At 43.9% G+C, this 23,073-nt stretch overlaps 1 protein-coding gene across 8 annotated transcripts in view; it reads left to right on the top strand.

Moving 5' to 3' along the window:
* LOC140409223 (fibroblast growth factor receptor 3-like) overlaps positions 1 to 21,642 on the top strand; it is a 277,279-nt gene extending 255,637 nt beyond the window's left edge. For all 8 annotated transcript variants that reach the window (XM_072497512.1, XM_072497513.1, XM_072497511.1 and 5 more), the window contains exons 19-23: positions 7,130 to 7,252; positions 8,155 to 8,225; positions 8,683 to 8,820; positions 10,711 to 10,816; positions 19,013 to 21,642. In XM_072497512.1, coding sequence (XP_072353613.1) covers positions 7,130 to 7,252; positions 8,155 to 8,225; positions 8,683 to 8,820; positions 10,711 to 10,816; positions 19,013 to 19,177 — 603 coding nt within the window. In that variant the 3' untranslated portion in view covers positions 19,178 to 21,642. The remainder of the gene's footprint in view (positions 1 to 7,129; positions 7,253 to 8,154; positions 8,226 to 8,682; positions 8,821 to 10,710; positions 10,817 to 19,012) is intronic.
* The last annotated feature ends 1,431 nt before the right edge of the window (positions 21,643 to 23,073 follow it).

Raw genomic sequence — 23,073 nt, 5'->3', positions numbered from 1 at the left:
ATGCATTTGCCCACTCACTCGACTTGTCCAAATCACACTGAAGCATCTCAGCATCCCCCGCACCCAGCTATGTGTTACCTGAACATTTTGAGATATTACATTTTCTTCCCTCATCTATATCGTTGATATATATTGTGAATATCTGGGGTCCTAGCACTGCGGTACCCCACTAGCCACTGCCTACCTGTCATTTGGAAAAAGACACATTTATTCCTACTCTTTATTTCAGGTCTGCCAACCAGTTTTCTGTCCATCTCAAACCACCGTCCCCAATCCCATGCGCTTCAATTTTACATGCTAATGTCTTTGTTAAAAGCAGCCTGAAAGTCCAAATCAACTATAACCACTGGCTACCCCCGTCAACTCCACTAGTTACATTCTCAAAGATTTGTAGATTTGTCAAGCAATTTCTGCTTCATAAATCCATGCGGACTCTGTCTGATCCTGTCACGGTCTTTCTCGTGCTCTGCTGTTCAATCTTTTTTTTAATATAAATTTAGAGTACCCAATTCATTTTTTCCAATGAAGGGGCAATTTAGTGTGGTCAATCCATCTACTCTGCACATCTTTGGGTTGTGGGGGCGAAACCCACGCAAACACCGGGAGAATGTGCAAACTCCACACGGACAGTGACCCAGAGTTGGGATCGAACCTGGGAACTCGGTGCCATGAGGCTGCTGGGCTCACCCACTGCACCACCGTGCTGCCCCTGTTGTTCAATCATTTATAATGGACTCTAGAATTTTCCCCTCAACCGACAGCAGGCTGACTGGTCGATAATTCGTTGCTTTCTCTCCCTCCTTTTTTAAATAGCTCCCTGCACATGTAGGAACTGTTCCAGAGTTTATAGAATCTTGGAAGATGACCACCAATGCATCCACTATTTCTAGGGCCTCTTACTGAAGTACCCTGGGATGTAGATTATCAGGCCCTGGGGATTTATCGGCCTTCAACCCAATCAATTTCCCCAATTTCCTTCAGCTCCTCTTTCTCACTAAACCCTGTGTTCTCCAACATTTCTGGTTGGTTATTTGTGCCCTCTTTTGTAAAGAATGAACCAAAGTATATATTTAGTTGGTCAGTCATTTCTTTGTTCCCCATTATAAATTCCCCTGTTCCTGACTATAAGAGACCTACATTTTGCCTTTATCAATCTTTTTCTCTTCACGTATCTATAGAAGCGTTTACAGTCAATTCTTATTTGATTTGATTTCATGTCACATCTACCGAAGTACAGTGAAAAGTATTTTTCTGCGGCCAAAGGAACGCACACAGTACGCACATAGTAGACAAAAAAAAAATCAACAGAGTACATTGACAAATGGTTACATCGACAAACAGTGATTGGTTACAGTGTGGAATGAGGGGCCAAACAAAGCAAATACATGAGCAAGAGCAGCATAGGGCGTTGTGAATAATGTTACAGTTGAGGAGTCTAGTAGCTATGGAGAAGAAGCTGTTCCTATGTCTGGATGTGCGGGTCTTCAGACTTCTGTATCTTCTGCCTGATGGAAGGGTCTGGAAGAAGGCAAAGCCTGGGTGGGAGGGGTCGCTGATAATGCTGTCTGCCTTCCTGAGGTAACAGGAGGTGTATACAGAATCAATGCGAGGGTGGCAAGCTTGTGTGATGCGTTGGGCTGAGTTCACCGCACTCTGCAGTTTCTTACGATCTTGGGCCGAGCAGTTGCCATACCAAGCTGTGATACAGACGGATAGGATGCTCTCTATGGCACATGTGTAGAGGTTTGAGAGAGTCGATGTAGACATGCCGTATTTCTTTAGCTTCCTTAGAAAGTAGAGACGTTGTTGGGCTTTCTTGACTGTTGCATCAACGTGAGTGGACCAGGAGAGACTGTTGGTGATGGTGGCCCCCAGTAACTTAAAGTTATCGACCATCTCCACTTCAGAGCCATTGATGCAGATGGGAGTGTGTGTCGTGCTACACTTCCTGAAGTCGAAGATTCGTTCCTTGGTCTTTCCGACATTTAGAGAGAGGTTGTTTTTCATACACCGTGCAACCAAGTGATTTATCTCCCGTCTATCGTCTGATTTGTAATTGTTTGAGATACAACCAGTACAGTTGTATCATCCACAAACTTATAGATTGAGTTGGAGTTAAATCCACACAGTTGCGTGTGTATAGGGAGTACAGTAGAGACTGAGCACACATCCTTGCAGGGCCCCGGTGTTGAAGACTATTATTTTTCCCATCTTAATAAATTTCTTTGTCCTGCTTTGCTGAATTCTAAACTGATCTCAGGCCTACATTTTTTCTGGTCAATTTGTATGTTCTTCCATGGATCTAATTGAATTTGATGATCAGCCATGATCATAATGAATGGCGGAGAAGGCTAGAAGGTCCGAATGACCTTCTCCTTCTATTTTCTATGTATGTTTCTAATACTATCTCTAATTTCCATTTTAAGCCACAGTTTAGCGACCTTTCTTTTTGTGCCAGACATGAATGAACAATCACTGCAGTTCACCCATACATTCTTTGAATGTTTGCCATTGCCTATCCACTGTCATCCCTCAATCCATCATAGACAACTCGCGCCTCATAGCATCGTAGTTTTCTTTATTTAGATTTAGGATCCTAGTCTCAGAATCACTCCCCATCCTGATGAAAAATTCTATCATATTGTGGCCGCTCATCGCCTTTCTTATTGCACAATATCAAGTTTAGAATGGCCTGTTCTCATCATAGAATTTACAGTGCAGAAGGAGGCCATTCGGCCCATCGAGTCTGCACCGGCTCTTGGAAAGAGCACCCTACCCAAGTCCACACCTCCACCCTATCCCCATAACCCAATAACCCCACCCAACACTAAGGGCAATTTTGAACACTAAGGGCAATTTATCATGGCCAATCCACCTAACCTGCACATCTTTGGACTGTGGGGGGAAACCGGAGCACCCGGAGGAAACCCACGCACACACGGGGAGGATGTGCAGACTCCGCACAGACAGTGACCCAAGCCGGAATCGAATCTGGGACCCTGGAGCTGTGAAGCAATTGTGCTATCCACAATGCTACCCTGCTTCTCTACTTGGTTCTTCAATGTATTGATCCAGAAACCATCCCGTATACACTTCAGGAATTCCTCCTCTATGGTATTGTTACGAATTTGATTTCCCAATATATGTGCAGATTAAAGTCACCGATAACTACAGATGTTCCTTTATCGCATATGACACTAATTTCCTATTTAAGCCATTCCCGACATCACCACTGCTGGTTGAGGGTCTATACACAACCCCACTAACATTTTTTGCCCCTTGGTGTCAGATCTACACAAGCAGATTCCACATCGTCGGAGCTAATATCCTTCCTCACTTTTGTATCAATTTCCTCTTTAACCAGTAATGCAGCCCCACCGTCTTTTCATTTTGTCTGTCCTTCCTAATTACTGAATACCCCTGGAGTAGGTGGATATTCAAAGTTGGGGATGTTTGCTGGGACAAGGTAGGGCAGTAAATCGAAGATGAGCAGTAGGATACATTTACTGGGGTACACCAGCTGAATATATCTTAATATTCATTCCCAATATGGGGAAATTGTAGGAAGAACAAACGGCGCTGCAAAAGTATTCAAACATAAGGCATCCTTATCAAATTCCGCAATATTGTTTTGTAAATGTCAGAACTTAGGGGAACCAGCATTCCATGGAAAGGTGGCTGAAGAAGTTTAAATGTAGAGCTGAGCCATACACACCAAGTTGATTTGATTTCTACCTTGTGCTGGTTGAACTGACTCGGCTACAGTGTAAGTTTGCTGTTTTGACACTCCAGGGTTATGGAGAGGAAACTCTGGATCAATATCTGACAGAAAGTCCATGTGGATGCATTGGACAAGGGCACCATCTGGCTCAACTGTAACACACTCCCTAAGGTCCTAGAGACTGCTGACAATCTCGGCCGGAGTCATGAGTGGCACTTGATTAAGATGCTGGAGATTAGCAACACACATAGAACCATAGCCAGGAAAGGGTCCGCTCTAAAATCAAGGTAGTGGCAGGGGAGTGTTCCTGAGGAGAGGGGAAATTACAGGGGAAAGCAAAGACGAAGAGGGTCAATATGGGACCTTGGCATTTCTTTATTCAGTCTTTTCAAGGATTTACTGGATAAAAGCAAATTACTGCGGATGCTGGAATCTGAAACGAAAGAGAAAATGCTGGAAAATCTCAGCAGGTCTGGCAGCATCTGTAGGGAGAGAAAAGAGCTAATGTTTCAAGTCCGATGACTCTTTGTCAAAGCAAGGATTTAGTTTGATTGAATTATTAAATTAAATCCGAACAGCTCTGATATTCTGACCACTAAAGGCTGAAGCAGACAGATGGGTACTTACCATGGTGTGAGAACACCTCAAATGGAGGACTCACTGTGAGGTTCAGGACATTTTGAACTCCTGGGACTGGTTTTCATGTCAGAATGCCAACGCTCACCTAAAGCCAATGGGGATGATATCAGCACCAGTGAGCAGGAGTAAAAATTCAACTAGAGGGGACAGATTCAGGAGTGGTGGACATGGCATCTGACAAAGTAACTGAGGGAGGGGTCCCACAAAAGGCATTTCTGCAGCTCTCCCTGGCCCATGATGAATTTACAAATAGTAAACACTAAATGAATGTACCCGGGCCTCCAGTGTCTTGCTGGTAGCCTTCATCAGTAGCTTCAAGGCTCTATGAGACTGAGTTGGTTGATCCACAGTTAAAATGGCAGCACTTCCTGGCCACATCATCTGAGACAGGGGACCTTACTGTGCCTGAATCAAGGAAGGGGAGATGGGGGTAAGTTCAATTCAGATCTTAAATGTATGAGATCATTGTGATTAATGTAGCTTATAATAATAATCTTTATTAGTATCACAAGTAGGCTTACATTAATACTACAATGAAGTCACTGTGAAAATCCCCTAGCCGCCACACTCGGTGCCTGTTCGGGTACACTAAGGGAGAATTCAGAATGTCCAATTCACCTAATAAGCACGTCTTTCGGGACTTGAGGGAGGAAACCGGAGCACCCGGAGGAAATCCACTCAAACACAGGGCAAACTTGCAGACTCCGCACAGACAGTGACCCAAGCCGGGAATTGAACCCGTGTCCCTGGCTCTGTGAAGCAACAGTGCTAACCGTTGTGCTAACGTGCCGACCAAGTACCCAGGGCTACACATCACCAGAGCAAAGATAAACCTCAATGGATCAAATAAAATTAATGTATTGGCCCCAAATATTAATAACCAGCGCAAGAAACAAGGAATATCAAGCCTAACATCGGTAGTGGGGAAAATGCTTGAATCCATTATCAAGGACTTTATAGCGGAACATTTGGAAAGCAGTGGCAGGATCAGTCTGAGTCAGCATGGATTTATGAAGGTGAAATCATGCTTGACAAATCTGTTGGAATTCTTTGAAGCTGTAACCAGTACAGTGGACAAGGGGGAGCCAGTCGATGTGGTATATTTGGACTTTCAGAAGGTGTTTGACAAAGTCCTTCATATAAGATTATTGTACAAAATTAAAGCGCATGGGATTGGGGGAAATGTTATTGAGGTGGATAGAAAACTGGTTGTCAGAGCGGAAACAAAGAGTAGAAATTAATGGATCTTTTTCAAATTGGCAGGCAGTAACAATGGAGTACCACAGGGATCGGTGCTGGGACCCCAGCTATTCACAATATATATTAATGATTTGGATGAGGGAACAAAATGTAACATCACAAAGTTTGCAGATGATACCAAGTTAGGTAGGAGGGTGAATTGTGATGAGAATGCAGGGATCCCAGCATGATCTGGACTGGTTGGGCGAGTGGGCAAAATCAATGGCAGATGCAGTTTAATTTGGATACGTGTGAGGTTATTCACTTTGGAAGCAAAAACAGGAAAGCAGATTACTACCTGAATGGTTGTAAATTGGGAGAGGGGAGTGTGCAGCGGGACCTGGGTGTCCTTGTGCACCATTCGCTGAAGGTAAGCATGCAGGTGCAGCAGGCGATAAAGAAGGCTAATGGTATGTTGGCCTTCATTGCAAGAGGGTTCGAGTATAGAAGCAGGGATATGTTGCTGCAATTGTACAGTGCCTTGGTGAGGCCACACTTGGAGTATTGTGTGCAGTTTTGGTCTCCTTCTCTGAGGAAGGATGTTCTTGCTCTCGAGGGAATGCAGCGAACGTTTACCAGACTGATTCCAGGGATGGCGGGACTGACATATGAGGCAAGATTAATTAGGTTGGGATTGTTTTTGCTGGAGTTTACAGAAGAATGAGGGGGGATCTCATAGAGACTTATAAAATTCTAACACGACTAGACAGTATAGATGCTGGGAAGATGTTACCAATGATATGTGTGTCCAGAACCAGAGGTCACCGTCTGAGGATTCAGGGTAAATCATTTCGGACAGATATAAGGAGACATTTCTTCACACAAAGAGTGATGAGCCTGTGAAATTCATTACCACAGGAAGTAGTTGATGCTAAAACTTTGAATATATTCAAGAGGCGGCTAGATATAGCACTTGGGGAGAATGGGATCAAAGGCAATGGGGAGAAAGCAGGATTAGGCTATTGAGTTGGATGATCAGCCATGATCGTGATGAATGGCGGAGCAGGCTCGAAGCGGCAAAAGGCCTCCTGCTCCTATCTTCCATGTAACTACGGATGTATGAGCCCCAAACCTCAAGTGGCAAATTTACGCTAGGATTTACAGGCACATGGGATAGAATGTACCTCAACAAGAATAGGGGAAAGGCAGAAGCTGCAGACAGTGGGCAAAGGAAAAACCCCATTGCAATTCAGATTGCTATTCAGCCTTTCTGTTTGTCTCCATACAAAGCCCAGAAACACAGACAAGTTAGTGGAGCGCATAGTGTATTGGAGTGTATTTCTCTACTGACTAGCTTTTTGCAACCAGCAGTGTGGGTGAGATATAACACTTGAGAAGAATGGGATCAAAGTGTATGGGGAGAAAGCAGGATTAGGCTATTGAGTTGGATGATCAGCCATGATCGTGATGAATGGCGGAGCAGGCTCGAAGGGCCAAAAGGCCTCCTCCTGCTCCTATCTTCTATGAATTTATGTATCTCTGACAAACAGTTTAATTGTTCTGTTTGGGAATTTGTTTCTTTTTGGTTAGTGTATTCACCGGGATCTGGCAGCCAGAAATGTGCTAGTGACAGACGATAACGTGATGAAGATTGCCGACTTTGGCCTAGCCAGGGACGTGCACAACATTGACTACTACAAGAAAACAACAAACGTAAGTGTAACCACAACCTGCTTCATCTGCTTCGGGGCTATAGGGGCTGGCAGTTGATGCAAGTGGCAGGTGGTCAGCAGAGGGTGAACCAGGCAAGGGCTCTTTTCTCCAGAAAAGAGAAGGCTGGAAGGGTGATCTAATTGAGGCCTTTATGGTTATGGAAAGCTTTGATGGGGTATACCTAGAGACGATGTATTGGGAAGACCAGAATTAGGGGCCACCGGTAATAGTCACTAATAATCCAATAAATTCAGAGAAACGTCTTTACCCAGGGAGTGGTTAGAATGTGGAATTTTCCACCACGGAGTAGAATTCCTACAGTGCAGAAGGAAGCCATTCAGCCCATCGAGTGCACCGGCCCTCTGAAAGAGCACCATCCCTCAGCCCATTCCCTCGCCCTATCCCCGTAACCCCACCTAAGCTGCACATTCTTGGACACTTGAGGGGCAATTAATATGGCCAACACACATAACTGCACATTTTTGGAAACCGGAGCACCCGGAGGAAACCCATGCAGATACTGGGAGAACGTGAAATCTCCACACAGACAGTCACCCAAGGCCGGAATTGAACTCGGGTCCCTGGTGCTGTGAGACAACAGTGCTAACCACTGTGCCACCATGCCACAAATAGCATTTCAGGAGAAGCTAAGTAAACACTTGAAGGAGAATGGGCCAGAAAGTTACATAGGTTGAGTTAAATGAAGAGGGAGAGGAGAAGGTTTGTGTAGCACTTAAACATCAGCCATGAACCAGTTGGACCAAGTGGCCTGTTTATATGCTGTGCGCTGTGTATAATTCTATCGTGGTAGTTGTGGCTGATTACAGCCCACTTGTTGCTTTTGTAGCTGCCTGTAGATGTAATTAAATTAAATAATAATTCCCATCTTCTACTGTTAAAAGGGGAGGCTACCAGTGAAGTGGATGGCTCCGGAGGCACTATTCGACAGGGTCTATACCCACCAGAGTGACGTGTAAGTGCTACTTATAAGAATTGAGCATTTTTATAAAATCATACACTAATATTCTTTATGAATTCTCGCTAATATACATCGGTCTTTTTGTCAAAGAAAGTCGCAATGGCCAAAATTGGCTCTCTGACTTGCTTCCAAATTATGCAGTCCAGGGAAACTTAATTTGGAGAAAAAAGTGTCATTAGTTCTGCTCTGGGGACTTGGCAAAAGAGACGACAAGTTACAAACAGCCTGTCAACTATCTGATTAACTGGTCATTTTAATTCCAGCATTAGTGTGTACTGATCTTTTTTGTGATTGAAGGCATCACTGCGACGCTCCAAGTAACTAGAAAAGAGTTTATTCAATTAAGTCACGCCGTTGATAACTGTGTTAGGTACGCATGGCAGCCGCGAGAGAATGGAGTGGCTTAAAAAGGGTTCAGTGAATTAAGTTTCTACTCTTTTTGCATTCCCAGCTGGTCATTTGGAGTCCTGTTGTGGGAGATCTTTACACTGGGAGGATCCCCTTACCCTGGAATCCCAGTAGAAGAACTCTTTAAACTGCTGAAAGAAGGCCATCGAATGGACAAGCCAGCGAATTGCACCCATGAGTTGTAAGCAATAGCCCACATTACGATCCTACATCACAAAAATTATTGGTTTTAAAGTTTCACAAGTTGCTTGATGCTTTGCGGGAAAATGTCAGCTTTTGCTTTGGCATTAGGTTTGATTGTTTGCATTTCTTTCTCCTTATAATTACATAGTAGTTTCTCTCTGCATTTCTGTGACCCACCACCACAATTAAATAATCCTGATCCACCCAGTGGAGTGAAATAATCCTGACCCACCCACGGGAGAGAAATAATCCTGACCCACCCACTGGAGTGAAATAATCCTGACCCACTCACTATAGTTAAATAATCCTGACCCACCCATTATAGAGACATAGAGGTCAACAGCACAGATCTTTCACTGCAGTATGTTGGGATCCCTTGCTACGATGTGTTGGGATCCTTCGCTGCGATGTGTTGGGATCCCTCGCTAAGATGTGTTGGGACCCTTCACTGCGATGCGTTGGGATTCCTCGCTGCGATGCGTTGGGATCCCTCGCTGCGATGCGTTGGGATCCCTCGCTGCGATGCGTTGGGATCCCTCGCTGCGATGCGTTGGGATCCCTCGCTGCGATGCGTTGGGATCCCTCGCTGCGATGCGTTGGGATCCCTCGCTGCGATGCGTTGGGATCCCTCGCTGCGATGCGTTGGGATCCCTCGCTGCGATGCGTTGGGATCCCTCGCTGCGATGCGTTGGGATCCCTCGCTGCGATGCGTTGGGATCCCTCGCTGCGATGCGTTGGGATCCCTCGCTGCGATGCGTTGGGATCCCTCGCTGCGATGCGTTGGGATCCCTCGCTGCGATGCGTTGAGATCCCTCGCTGCAATGCGTTGGGATCCCTCGCTGCAATGCGTTGGGATCCCTCGCTGCAATGCGTTGGGAACCCTCGCTGCGATGCGTTGGGAACCCTCGCTGCGATGCGTTGGGATCCCTCACTGCGATGCGTTGGGATCCCTCGCTGCAATGCATTGGGATCCCTCGCTGCAATGCGTTGGGATCCCTCACTGCAATGCGTTGGGATCCCCCGCTGCAATGCGTTGGGATCCCCTGCTGCGGTGTGTCGGGATCTTTTGTTGCAATGTGTCGGGATCCCTCGCAGCGATGTGTCGGGATCCTTCACTGCGATGTGTCGGGATACCTCGCTGCCGTATGTTGGGATACCTCACTGCGATGTGTTGGGATACCTCGCTGCCGTATGTTGGGATCCTTCGCTGCGATGTGTCACGATCCCTCGCAGCGATGCGTTGGGATACCTCGCTGCGATGCGTTGGGATCTTTCGTTGCGATGTGTCGGGATCCCTCGCTGCGATGTGTTGGGCCTCTGCATCATTGACCATTCGCCTGCAGGTCCTCAACATTTTGAAGATGTATGTTGTTACTTTGTTTAACTGCAATAAATTAGCATAGATTCCCAACATTACAGAAGGATGCCATTCGGTCCATTGAGTCTGCACCAACCCTTTAAAAAAGCACTCCACCCAAGCACATTCCCCTGTCCTATCCCAATAACCCCTTAATCTAACCTAAGGGGCAATTTAGCACAACCAATCCACCTAACCGGTACGTCTTTGGACTGTAATAATAATAATCTTTATTGTCACAAGTAGGCTTACATTAACAAAGCAATGAAGTTACTGTGAAAATCCTCTAGTCACCACACTCCACTGCCTTTTCGGGTACACAGGGAGAATTCAGAACGTCCAATTCACCTAACAAGCACATCTTTTGGGACTTGTGGGAGGAAACCGGAGCACCCGGAGGAAACCCATGTAGACATTGGGAGAAAGTGCAAACTCCACACAGATAGTCACCCAAGGCTAGAATTGAACCAAGTCCCTGGTGCTGTGAGGCAGCAGTGCTAACCAGATTGCTAATCCTGTGTCTTTCTCTAGGTATATGATAATGAGAGAATGCTGGCATGCAATCCCATCACAAAGGCCAACATTCAAACAGCTGGTCGAGGATCTTGACAGGGTCTTGACGGTGACATCAACTGAGGTCAGTGTTTTAATTTTTAAAAAACTCAAAAGAACTAAGAGGTTAATTAAAAGCAAATTTATATTTAATAACTTAGCAACACTTAATTATTCAACAATACAATCATGGCTGATTTTCTACCTTAACTCCATTTCCCGCCTGCTGCCCATATACCTGAGAGACCAAAGATTTGACCATGAATATTCAATGATGGAGCATCCACAAATTTCTGGGGTAGAGAATTCTAAAGAAGCCGAACCATCTAAGTGAAGGAATTTCACACCTCAGTCCTAAATGAACAAGCCTTTATTTTGAGACTGTGTCTGGGCTTTCTGGATAAACCAGCCAGTGTCTACCCTGTCAAGCTCGTTCAGAATCTTCTATATTTCGATGCTTAATAAGTCTAATAAGAAATGTCATCTTTTTCCCAATGACTGATGTCAGACTAACTGACTTGCAGTTCCCAGTTATCTTTCCCCCTCGTTTTGTAAAAGGCGGTGTTACATTTGCCAACTTCCAATGTACTAGGTCAATTCTCGAACCTAGGGAATTTGGAAAATCGTAACCAGTGCATCCACTATCTCTGCAGCTCTCTCGTTTAGAACCATTAGTTCCTGGGGATTTGTTTGCTTTCAGTTCCTTATGTTCCATATGTTTCTCTATTACTTTTTCTCTGCTGATATTGATTACTTTAAGTTTCTTACTCTTATTGGTTTTCCTCTATTTTTATTACATAATTTGTGTCTTCTATTACAAAGACAGCAACAAACTATTTCCTCTGACTGAGCACCCCCCACTAGACTCACACCCCCGCCCTATCCCCGTAACTCCACCTAATCTACACGTCTTTGGACACTTAGGGGCACTTTTATCATAGAGTCATAGAATTTACAGTGCAGAAGGAGGCCATTCGGCCCAACAAGTCTGCACCAGCCCTTGGAAAGAACAGCCTACCTATTCCCTCACCTCCACCCTATTCCCTCACCTCCACCCTATCCCCATAACCCCACCTAACATTTTTTGGACACTAAGGGGCAATTTAGCATGGCCAATCCATCTAACCTGCACATCTTTGGACTGTGGGAGGAAGCCGGAGCACCCGAGGAAACCCACGCAGACACAGGGAGAATGTGCAGAACCCGCACAGACAGTGACCCAAGCCGGTAATCGAACCTGAGACCCGGGAGCTGTGAAGCAACTGTGCTAACCACTGTGCTATCATGCTGCCGAATCATGGCCAATCCACCTAACCTGCACATCTTTGGACTGTGGGAGGAAACCAGAGCACCCGGAGGAAACCCACGCAGAAGGGCTGAAGTGTACACTCCACACAAGAGTCACCTAAGGCTGGAATCGAACCCAGTGCCTGGCACTGAGGCAGCAGTGTTAACCACTGTGTCAACGTTTGTTTTTTCCAAACTCTCCCAATCCTCAAGCTTACGATTATTCTTTGCAACATTATATATTTCTTCTCTTAATCTAACATGATTCCTAACTCGCCTAGTAAATCACCAATGGATCTTTCACAATGTGACGTTGGCCAGTTAATCTGATTTGGAAAATCTGTTGTAGGTTAGGGATGAATATTAACCAGGACACCCAAGGATAACTAGCGAATTCCTGTTCAAAGGGAAAGAGCAAATATTATTAAGAGCAGTTCCCCTGCTTTTAGTGAATATTGTGCCTTGGGAATCCTTTACATATGAGAGAGTAAACAGGACTTCAGTTGAAAGACAGCACCTCTGGCAATGCAGAATTCCCTCAATAACGCACTGGAGGATCAGCCTTAATTTTGTGCTCTAGTCTCTGGAATGGGACACAAATTAACAATCTTCTGGGTCAGAGGCGAGAGTGCTACCGTCTGAGCTGTCACAACTGAAACCCAGCTAAGATGAAGACATGAGTGTTCTGTAATATTCCTGGACAGTGTGGCTCAATACCAGGCCACTTGTATTGTCTCTGCTGCTTCCCCATGATATTCCTGTTAAATGTTATGGTTTTACTTTTTTTATGCTTAATGAATCGTAACTGAGATGAGGAAGATCTACTTGTCGCAGATGGTGCTGAATTTGTGGAACTTGCTGCCCCTTAATGCGGTGGAGTCTGAATAATTAAATGGTTTGAAGAAGGAGATAAATATATTTCTGATTTTTTTTAAATGTGTAAAAGTTATTTGAGGAACAGATGAATTTGAGACCTGGAAGAGATCAGCCATGATCTGATTGAATGACAGAGCAGGCTTAAAGGGCTGAATTGCCTACTTCGGCTCCTAATTCCTATGTTCGTATGTAATGTGAAGGAAAAGATAGAAAATGTATTAAAATGTACATGCCTTGAAGAAAGGAACACAGTCACAGGGTCTGGGGACCTGGCATTACTTCCAGGATATTCACCTTCTGCTGTCTGGCAGACAAGTCTCTCTAAGGTTTTACTGTGGGGCATCCAATCTATTTGCTTTACATTGCCTAAATACCTGAGTTCAGAAAGGTTTAGCTATATGCCAAGTACCTTTTAACAGAGAGGGGGGTAGAAATTTTGAATCCTTTCTCCGAGATCTCTGTGGATGCTGGACAATTACAGTTTTCAAGACTGAGGTCATTGATAGGTAAAGATATTGAGGGAATATGGAGTTGAGGAAAGTCAATGGAATTAAGAGAGATATCAGCCAATATCTAATGAATGGGGTCATGGTTTGAGGATTAGGGATAAAACTTTTAGGACTGAGGTGGGGAGAAATTCATTCAGTGAAGAGAGTGGTGAATCCGTGGAATTCACTATCACAGAAAGTAGTTGAGGCCAAAACGTGTAATTTCAAGAAGGAATTAGATATAGTGGGCGCGATTCTCCGCTCCCGCGCCAGTTGGGAGAATTGCCTGGGTCGCCAAATTTTCCAAAGCGGCCAGATCGGCACAATCGCGTTTTGCGCGGCGCGGTACAGTGAATCGCCCGAGACAGCCAAAATGGCGATTCACCGGTACCCCCGCAATTCTCAGTGCCGGATGGGCCGAGCGGCCTGCCCAAAACGGCCGGTTCCCCCCGGCGCCGTCCACACCTGGTCGCTGCCGGCGGGAACAGCGCGGGAACGCTGGGGGGGGGCAGCCTGCGGGGGGATCCTGCACCGGGGGGGGGCGTCAAATGGGGTCTGGCCCGCGATCGGTGCCCACCGATCGTCGGGCCGGCCTCTCTGAAGGAGGACCTCCTTTCTTCCGCAGCCCCGCAAGATCCGTCAGACATCATCTTGCGGGGCGGACTCGGAGAGGACGGCAACCGCGCATGCGCGGGTTGGCGCCGGCTAACCCGCGCATGCGCGGGTGACACCAGTTATGCGGCGCCGGCCGCGTCATGTATGCGGCGCCAAGGCCTGGCGTGCGTAAATGGCGCGACACCGCTCCTAGCCCATTATCGGGCCCTGAATCGGTCGGGATCGGGGCCGTTTCGTGCCGTCGTGATCCTCGACGGCGCGAACACTCTGTCTGCATTTCGTAGAATCCCGCCCAGTGTTTGGGCTCAAGGGATATGGGGGAAAGTGGGATCAGTGTATTGAACTTGATCAGCCATGCTTACAATGAATGGTGGAGCAGGCACGGGGACAACGTGCAGACTCCGCACAGACAGTGACCCAAGACAGGAATCGAACCTGGGACCCTGGAGCTGTGAAGCAACAGTGCTACCCATTGTGCTACCATGCTGCCCACAATACCCCTGCCAATCAAAAATTTACCAATCTGTTGATTTTACATTATCAATGGACCCCAGTCTTTAGACTGTCAGATCTCCACTACACTTTGTGTGAAGGGGTGGCACCCCTGAATATCCAAGCTCTATTTTTTTTTTAAATATAAATTTAGAGTACCAATTTTATTTTTTTTCCAACTGAGGGGCAATTTAGCGTGGCCAATTCACCCACCAGGCAGACCTTTGGGTTGTGGGGGTGAGACTCAGGGAGACATTGGGAGAATGTGCAAATCCCACACAAACAGTAACCCGGGCCCAAGATCGAACCTGGGTCATCGGCGCCTTGAGCCAGCAGTGCTAACCACTGCACCACCGGGCCACTCCCGTCCGAGCTTTAATTTTAAAATGATGCCCCTTTCCTCTGGCTTCTCCCACTAGTTTCTCTCTATCCATCCTATGAAGCCCTTTAATCATTTTAAGTGCCTCAATTATATTACCCCTCAATCTTTCATATTGAAGAGAAGTCTATGAAACCTATCTTCATAAATTAACTCTTTTAGTCCTGGTATCATTTTGGTGTTTTCACGTGAGTCACAGACAGGGAGAGTATCTAGGCTGATCTCGTTTCTGAACTCACACTGTGCCTACTAAAGCCAAACCAAGAATACTACATAGGAGTCGGCACATAACAGTCTGGTCTATGTTTTTATCAGGACCCTTTCCTGCTATGTGATCTGTGTCCTGTTGTCTCAACAGAGACTGGGCATTGAATCCAGCACCATTCTGGTCTGCACAGCTCAGCTGTGCACCAGATGAACTCATTGAAACATCAGGGAAGTGACCAAGGTCAACCTTTGATGATGTTTTCAGTGCAAACATTGCAGTCCAGTAGCGTCCAGACCAGTACAGGAAGCAGGCTAAACCTAGTCGACAAACCAATATTCCACAAGACTGCATTGCAATTCAGATGGTTAATGTTCCCCTTTAAGCAGTGTACAGTTGGATCAGTAGGTGGTGAACTGCTTGAATGGAAAATTTTTGTGTGTAATATCATCCGATATTTCACATAATTGATCAAAAACTGTATGGATGTTACTTTTGACTAGCAAAATGGAAAAGCTGGAAATGTATGGCAGATACATCAGCCTGCAAAAAGGGAAAGATAGGTTGGTATTTGATGTGAATGTTGATTAGTTAGATGATAACAACAGTCAACCTCGTGGCAGTCAATTACAGCCTCTTAATTAGATTCCAGCGAATCATCTGTACCCAATATATGAATGTTTCTTTCCTCTTTTCAGCTGCTTTTGGACTGGCCACAGTATTCCACCATTTTCTATTTCTAATTTCCAGCGTTGAACAGTTTCTAAATATGTTTGCAGCCTTCCCTTTCAATACACTAAGCACATTGTTTAATGTAAATCGCAGCAAAGATATGTTTTAAATGCACACAAGGTGCCATGCTACCCGGCTCACTGATTTAGTGCACTGCTTAAACTCTTGACAGATAATAATTGAAAATGATCGACAGCACCAAATCTCCAAGCGTGTGATCGTAAAATATTATTGCCAGGATTTATATAGCATCCCTCCTGCCCAATAACCTGCCCCAACCAAAGAGTTAACCTTTGACCTTGGAAACTGAGATGAAATGTTGCTAGGAGTGTCGTTTAAAGTCATTCAGAGTTTCTGTTTGATTCTGCTGGCTGAGAAGAGATTTGGTAGTGGTCACAGTCAGCACCAATGTCTTTTTATGATGTTGCTGTTCAGCAGCCCCTATCATGTGGCACTGGGGGCTGGGCAAGAGGCATAAATATGGCAATAAAATGCAAGGGCTACAGTCAGCACACTTAACTCTTTAGCATTATAGTCCTCATAAGGAATCCGTCAATTGCTATAATTTGGAAAGTAAGTAGTTACCCTGGGGGGGGGATTTGCTTTTAAAAAAAAAAATAATAATTTTTTTCAGGGAACAGTTTCCTGATTTTGTACAATGCTAAACATTGTCATTGTTCAAACAACAGTGCATGGAACATAGTTTACTTAATTCCATTGAATGGTCTTCATAAAGTATATCGTCACAAAGGGAGCATACACTCAACATACTCTCAGTGGGGAAAGGCTGTTCTCCTATAATTACTATCATTAATCAGAAATTGGTATGGGTTATATCACTGTTGATTTAAACACAGACCTTCAGTGAATTTCCAGCATTTTCTATCACGCTCTGTAAAGAGAAGGGTTGAGGCCTAGAAAGTCTGCCACATGGTGCTCATTTCTCGGGTACTAAATAGCCTCCTAAGCATGGAGAGAATGAAGCACATACTCATTACAGGCCAGAATTGTGCAGCTCACCATGTTGTTAAAGCTCAAAAAATAAGTAATCAAGGTCCATGCTTAAAACAAGTCTTCAGAAAATAAAGGAGCTGATGATGCCTGTTTGAAGCCCTCACTGTAAAATTGGTTTGCACCAAGGCAGCTGGGGCCACCTACAGTCAGGAAAACTAGGACTTTAAAAAGCCCAATAGGCAGTACTTTCTTTAAAGGGACCACAACTTACAAGCTAAATCTTAATGTGTAACTTATCTAAATGAGGAGTCAGGCGGTGCAGGGAATATGTCCAGGCATGGCTTCAACCAGCAGCTGAGACACCGTGGAACAGGCAGAAGAAGCACCTTTTCCATCACAACACAAACCCACACCAGTCCAAAGCCTAATCCTCGTCTTTACCTCCACTCCAATTTCAGGGTTTCTTGGGTAGTTGAAATGGAAGGGAAACACAACAGATTAGAGATGTTCTAAATTACAATCTCCCACTGATGCTGAAATTTATATGGCCTTTCTTCCCCTGTCAGATTTCAGATTCTCTGTACCTGTACACTTGGACTATCATTAAGATTTCTGGGTTCCTGACACCAAGAAAGAGCAAATCCACTTATTAAAATGTACTGGTAGAAGGAGGTAGGCACATAACTGGGGGCTTGACTGCAGTGGTCCCCTTGATTAAATATCCCATGATTGCTCATCATCTTTAGCTGTGAGTTCAGATTCTCACAGGAAGAAAGGTCCCTTGGGCTGGTCAGAGTCTATTTACCTGTATCCCATTATCTTCAGGAAGGTGAACATACAGAATATGATCAGAACTTGACCATTCAGTCCCTCGAGCCTGTTCTGCCATTCAGTAAAATCATGGCTGTTCTGTTTCTGTTTCCATACACCCATCTATCCCTGATTCCCTTGCCTAACAAGAATCTGCCTACCTCCATCGTAACAATATTCAATGACCCGGCCTCTACCGTCTTCAGAGGAGAGTGTTCTAAAGTTGCACAACCCTCGGAGAGAAAAAAATTATTCCAATCTCTGTTCTGAAGGGCAACCCCAAATTTTAAAATAGTGCAATCTCATTCTAGACTCACCCAAGATATGGAACATCCTATCCACACCCACCTTGTCAAGACCTTTCTTTTTTTTTAATTTAGAGCACCCAATTCATTTTTTCCAATTAAGAGGCAATTTAGTGTGGCCAATCCACCTACCCTGCACATCTTTGGGTTGTGGGGTCGAAACCCACGCAAACACGGGGAGAATGTGAAACTCCACATGGACAGTGAACCAGAGCCGGATTCGAACCCGGGACCTCGATGGCGTGAGGCAGCAGTGCTAACCACTGTGTCACCGTGCTGCCCTTGTCGAGACCTTTCAAGATCTTGTATACTTCACGTCATCCCTCACTGTTCTAAGCTCCAAGGGAAAACATTGGAAGATTTTCCAAACAAAATATCATTCACTCTTGTGTGGTAAAATATATGAAGCACCATCATAAAAACAGAACCATAAATTGGAATCTACCAAATGTTAAATTGATGTTACTTTGGGAGATAAAGAAAGACGTGTATTCACACACAGCTTTTCATGACCGTAGGATGTCCCAAAGCATTTTATACCCAATTAAGTATTCTTGAAGTTGAGTCAATGTTGTGAAGCAGGGAAACATATATGGATTGGCCATGTCAAATTGCCCTTAGGTTAGATGGGGTTACAGGGATAGGGTGGAGATGTAGGGTTAAGTAGGATGCTCTTTCCAAGAGCCGGTGCAGACTCGATGGGCCAAATGGCCTCCTTCTGCACTGTAAATTCTATGATTCTATGATATCAAGCTCATACAAACAGTGATGTGATAAATTACCAGACAATCTGTTTGGTGATATTGTTTGAGGGATAAATATCGACTAAGAAATGGGGGGGGGGGGATAATTTTAAAGTAGTGCTTTGGGATCTTTTACACCTGCTCAAGTTGGCAGACATCCTATCGAAAGGACAGCACCTCCAAAATGCAGCACTTCCACCCAACTGCGCTGGACGGTCAGCCCTTTGTATTCATGTTTCTGGAGTGGGACATGAATCAATAGTCTTCTGACTCAAAAACAGAAGTGTTGCCAACTGAACCATAGCTAACACTTCATGTGGGAGGCCTACGCTAAGTGCACTTACAGTTCTACCACAGAAAGATTATAATATTTTCTCCTTTCCTTTATATTTCAGGAGTACCTTGACCTATCGGCACCTTTTGAGCAATATTCTCCAGCATGCCAAGACACTCACAGTACGTGCTCTTCCGGAGACGACTCTGTCTTTGCCCATGATGCTTTGTCTGACGAACCCTGTATCCCCAAGCACCAGCAGTGCAATGGTGTCATCAAGACATGAGACTGTTTGGGACAAGAAGAAGCAGGATTATAGAACGCTGAACCATGGACAACTCACACTGAAGGAAATACACTGAACCATCTGGGACTTTTGTCTCCATTTTACTTCCCACCATTTTTGAGCCTTATATCTTCAAGAGCTGTACCCATCTAAAACAAAAAGTACCGTTTGGCATGAAGAAACATTTTTCTTTTGGAAACAAAATGTAGAAACCGAAATGGAACATTTTGCAAAAAAAAAATCTAGAGGTGATTACCTTTGACCTCTGGCATTGTGACTGCTAAAGGAACCATTCTGTGCCTAAGTCGACAAGTGTGGGCAAAGAAAGTGAAACAAAAAAACAATTATTTTTCTTTACAAAAGAGCATTTAAATACTTTTTATTTGTGTGGAGCAGCAGATTCCAGAAGAGTTGTAAATATATAAATATGAATATTGTATGATAATGTTTAAAAACACAGTTGTATACTTATGATTTGCTTGTTTAGGAAAAACAGAAAAAATATAAACATAACTACAAATATGAGGAAGCAAATCCTAAAATCATTGCAGTCTAGGATATTCAGTATTAATCTGGAAATGATTAAAGAAACACATTGCGTAGTGAGTGAGGGATAAAATAGTTCAAAAACCATTAATTATTTTCAATCTGATTAGCACATTGTATATTTGTAAAGTTGTTCATAGACTTTAACATATCATGTTGGTTAAGAGATTTATAAGTATATAGCTTATTTACTAATTACTGTACACATCTATAGTTACCTAGGTTCTTAATTTTTGTTTTTACGTGTTTATAATTTTTAATTTATTACCCGTTTAAAATTGATTAGATGCAAAAGTAGATTATGGTTCATGAGAAAAAAAGTATTAGAATTAAGTTTTCAAATGTCACGTAAATTGAGCGTTATTTTAGATTGCAATGATTTTTTTATTTTAGTTATAAATTTGATCCGACAAGTGCATTGGCTCTTCATAGCATTTGAAGTTTTGTGCTTTGTGGCTGACTTTTGATCAACAAAGCAGAAGTGTTGACTGAATGGTAACCATGTTGTGTGGATCTGGTGCCTTCCTGGCAGCTGCCCTGACACTATTGGCCGTGCGAAAGAATGCTGGCATTGTCGCTCGGACAACAGTGGGAGTGTGGCGTTCTCACACCGAGTGCCCGTTTGAACTGGAGCACGGTGATAGATGTGGTTCTACCAGAGCAGATTTGTGTCTGGAGAGAGAGTTTTTACGCCTGACCACAAGTCAGATTCTGGAGCTGGGTGTGGTCAGGGCAGTTTGAGATCATGAATGAAGTGTGTGGCAACAGGAAAGCATATTGGTTTACGTGTTATTTACATTTTTTTCTCCCCCCACCCCAATAGGGTAATGGTGCCAAAATATTAAAAACGCCCAGTGACAGCACTGAATGTGCAAGTGCGGAGAGGTGTGCTGGCACTTTGCATTGTTAGAATGAGAGGGTGCAATGATAGTGAATGTCCATAGCAACTTGTGAGAAAAGAATTGCCAGTCAATCAATCACTGACGTCGGTCATGTATCTGTGACTTGAGTCACTCCCTTCTCTTTATGCAGATAGTGCCACAAGCACGACTTACGTGGTGTAATTAAAAGTAACGTGCAATTTTTGCAGAGAACTCATTTGAGGTAAACCCTTTTTTTAAAAAAAGTTACTAGAACAGATGTGAAGCAGACTGGGCAACCATGTAACCCAGAAAAAAAGTAAAAGTTCTCTTTGATTTTAAATAGGATTCTGCAGGTAAAATACAAAAGAGGATTTAGGTAGGAATCCCATTAAAATCAATTAAAATTCAATTTGCCTCCTTTAACCTTTACTAGGACCGTGAAGCTCTTACTCTGTAGAAAGACTAATTTACTAGATTGAAGATATCTGTTAACTCTTTGATACAAAGGTAGGAGTTCTATAGCTGTGTAATTTTTGTAAAATGAAAAGACACTTTGTTATTTTCTTACCGATCGTTGTTGGTGTGTACATTCCAGGTACCTAATGGATAAAAAAAACTTGTCCAATATTTGAAATTTTTGCATGATTTACAAAAAAAGAACTTAGATATATATCTAATTTATTGAGGTTTTTTTTACAAAATATATGTACTGTAGCTTTGACCGAACTTAACATTTGACATTCAGTTCCTGTTATGTAGGTGTAATAGTATCCATTACTGGCAATAGCTGAGTTTCCCCATTTATGTTCTGTGGTTAGATTGGACCACTGCCAACAATTCATACTCTTAGTAGCCAGACGTAAGCTCAAATCAAACAGTAAAACTCTCCATTCAAACCTATTTGCCTGCCTGAAACCTGTAAAAGGTCACAGATGGTCTAATTGGAGTTTAAAAAGGAACTAGCACTGAACAATATCTGTCTGCCTTTATGAAACTTTATTAACATGGAACTGTTCCATTCCACAAAAAATAAAAGGATATTGTTTTAAAATGAAAGCGTTTCCATTCCTCGTTACCTTATTTGTTCATGGGATGTGGGCTGTGCCAACATTTATTACCCATCCTTAATTGCCCTTGAACTGAGTGGCTTTCTGGGCCATTTCGGAGGGCAGTTAAGAGTCAATCACATTGCTGTGGACCTGGAGTCATATTGGGCTGTCAGACCAGGTAAGGATGGGAGCTTTCCTTCCCGAAAGGACATTTGTGAATCAGGTGGTGTTTTACGACAATCTACAATGGTTTCATGATCATCATTAGACTTTTAATTCCAGATTTTTATTGAATTCAAATTTCACCATTGTGAGATTCAAACCCAGGTCCTCAGAGCATTACCTGGATCTCTGAATTACTAGTCTAGTGAAAATACTACCATGCAATTGCTTTCCAAGACTGGTGTGATTTATAATAGGCTGGAGTTTCCTGCCATGGTAATACTGTTGATAAGTGGTATAAATTATACTATCTGGAAATAGTGGATGCATTGGTGGTCATCTTCCGGGATTCTATAGACTCTGGAACTGTCCCTGCAGATTGGAGGGTAGCTCACGTCACTCTGATATTCAAAAAGGGCGGTAGAGAGAAAGCAGGGAATTATAGACCAGTAAGCCTAACATCGGTAGTGGGGAAAATGCTTGAATCCATTATCAAGGACTTTAGCGGAACATTTAGAAAGCAGTGACAGGATCAGTCAGAGTTAGCATGGATCTATGAAGGGAAAATCATGCTTGACAAATCTGTTGGAATTCTTTGAAGATGTAACCAGTACAGTTGACGGGAGCCAGTCGATGTGATATATTTGGACTTTCAGAAGGCGTTTGACAAAGTCCTGCATAAGAGATTATTGTCCAAAATTAAAGTGCATGGAATTGGGGGAAATGTATTGAGGTGGATAGAAAACTGGTTGGCAGAGAGGAAACAAAGAGTAGGGATTAATGGGTCCTTTTCAAATTGGCAGGCAGTAACTAGTGGGGTACCACAGGGATCGGTGCTGGGACCCCAGCTATTCACAATATATATTCATGATTTGCATGAGGGAACAAAATGTAACATTTCAAAGTTTGCAGGTGGGAGGGTGAAGTGTGACGAGGATACAGAGATCCTACAGCATGATCTGGACAGGTTGGGCAAGTGGGCAAATCAATGGCAGATGCAGTATCATTTGGATAAGTGTGAGGTTATTCATTTTGGAAGCAAAAGCAGGAAGGCAGATTACTACCTGAATGGTTGTAAATTGGGAGAGGGGAGTGTGCAGCGGGACCTGGGTGTCCTTGTGCATCAGTCGCTGAAGGTAAGCATGCAGGTGCAGCAGGCGGTAAAGACGTCTAATGGTATGTTGGCCTTCATTGCAAAAGGTTTCAAGTATAGAAGCAGGGATGTGTTGCTGCAATTATACAGGGCCTTGGTGAGGCCACACCTGGAGTATTGAGT

The sequence above is a fragment of the Scyliorhinus torazame genome, chromosome 3, assembly GCF_047496885.1.
Source record: "Scyliorhinus torazame isolate Kashiwa2021f chromosome 3, sScyTor2.1, whole genome shotgun sequence".
Classification (NCBI taxonomy): Eukaryota; Metazoa; Chordata; class Chondrichthyes; order Carcharhiniformes; family Scyliorhinidae; genus Scyliorhinus; species Scyliorhinus torazame.
Note: the sequence above shows the minus strand (reverse complement) of the source record. Positions and strands in the feature narration are given on the sequence as shown.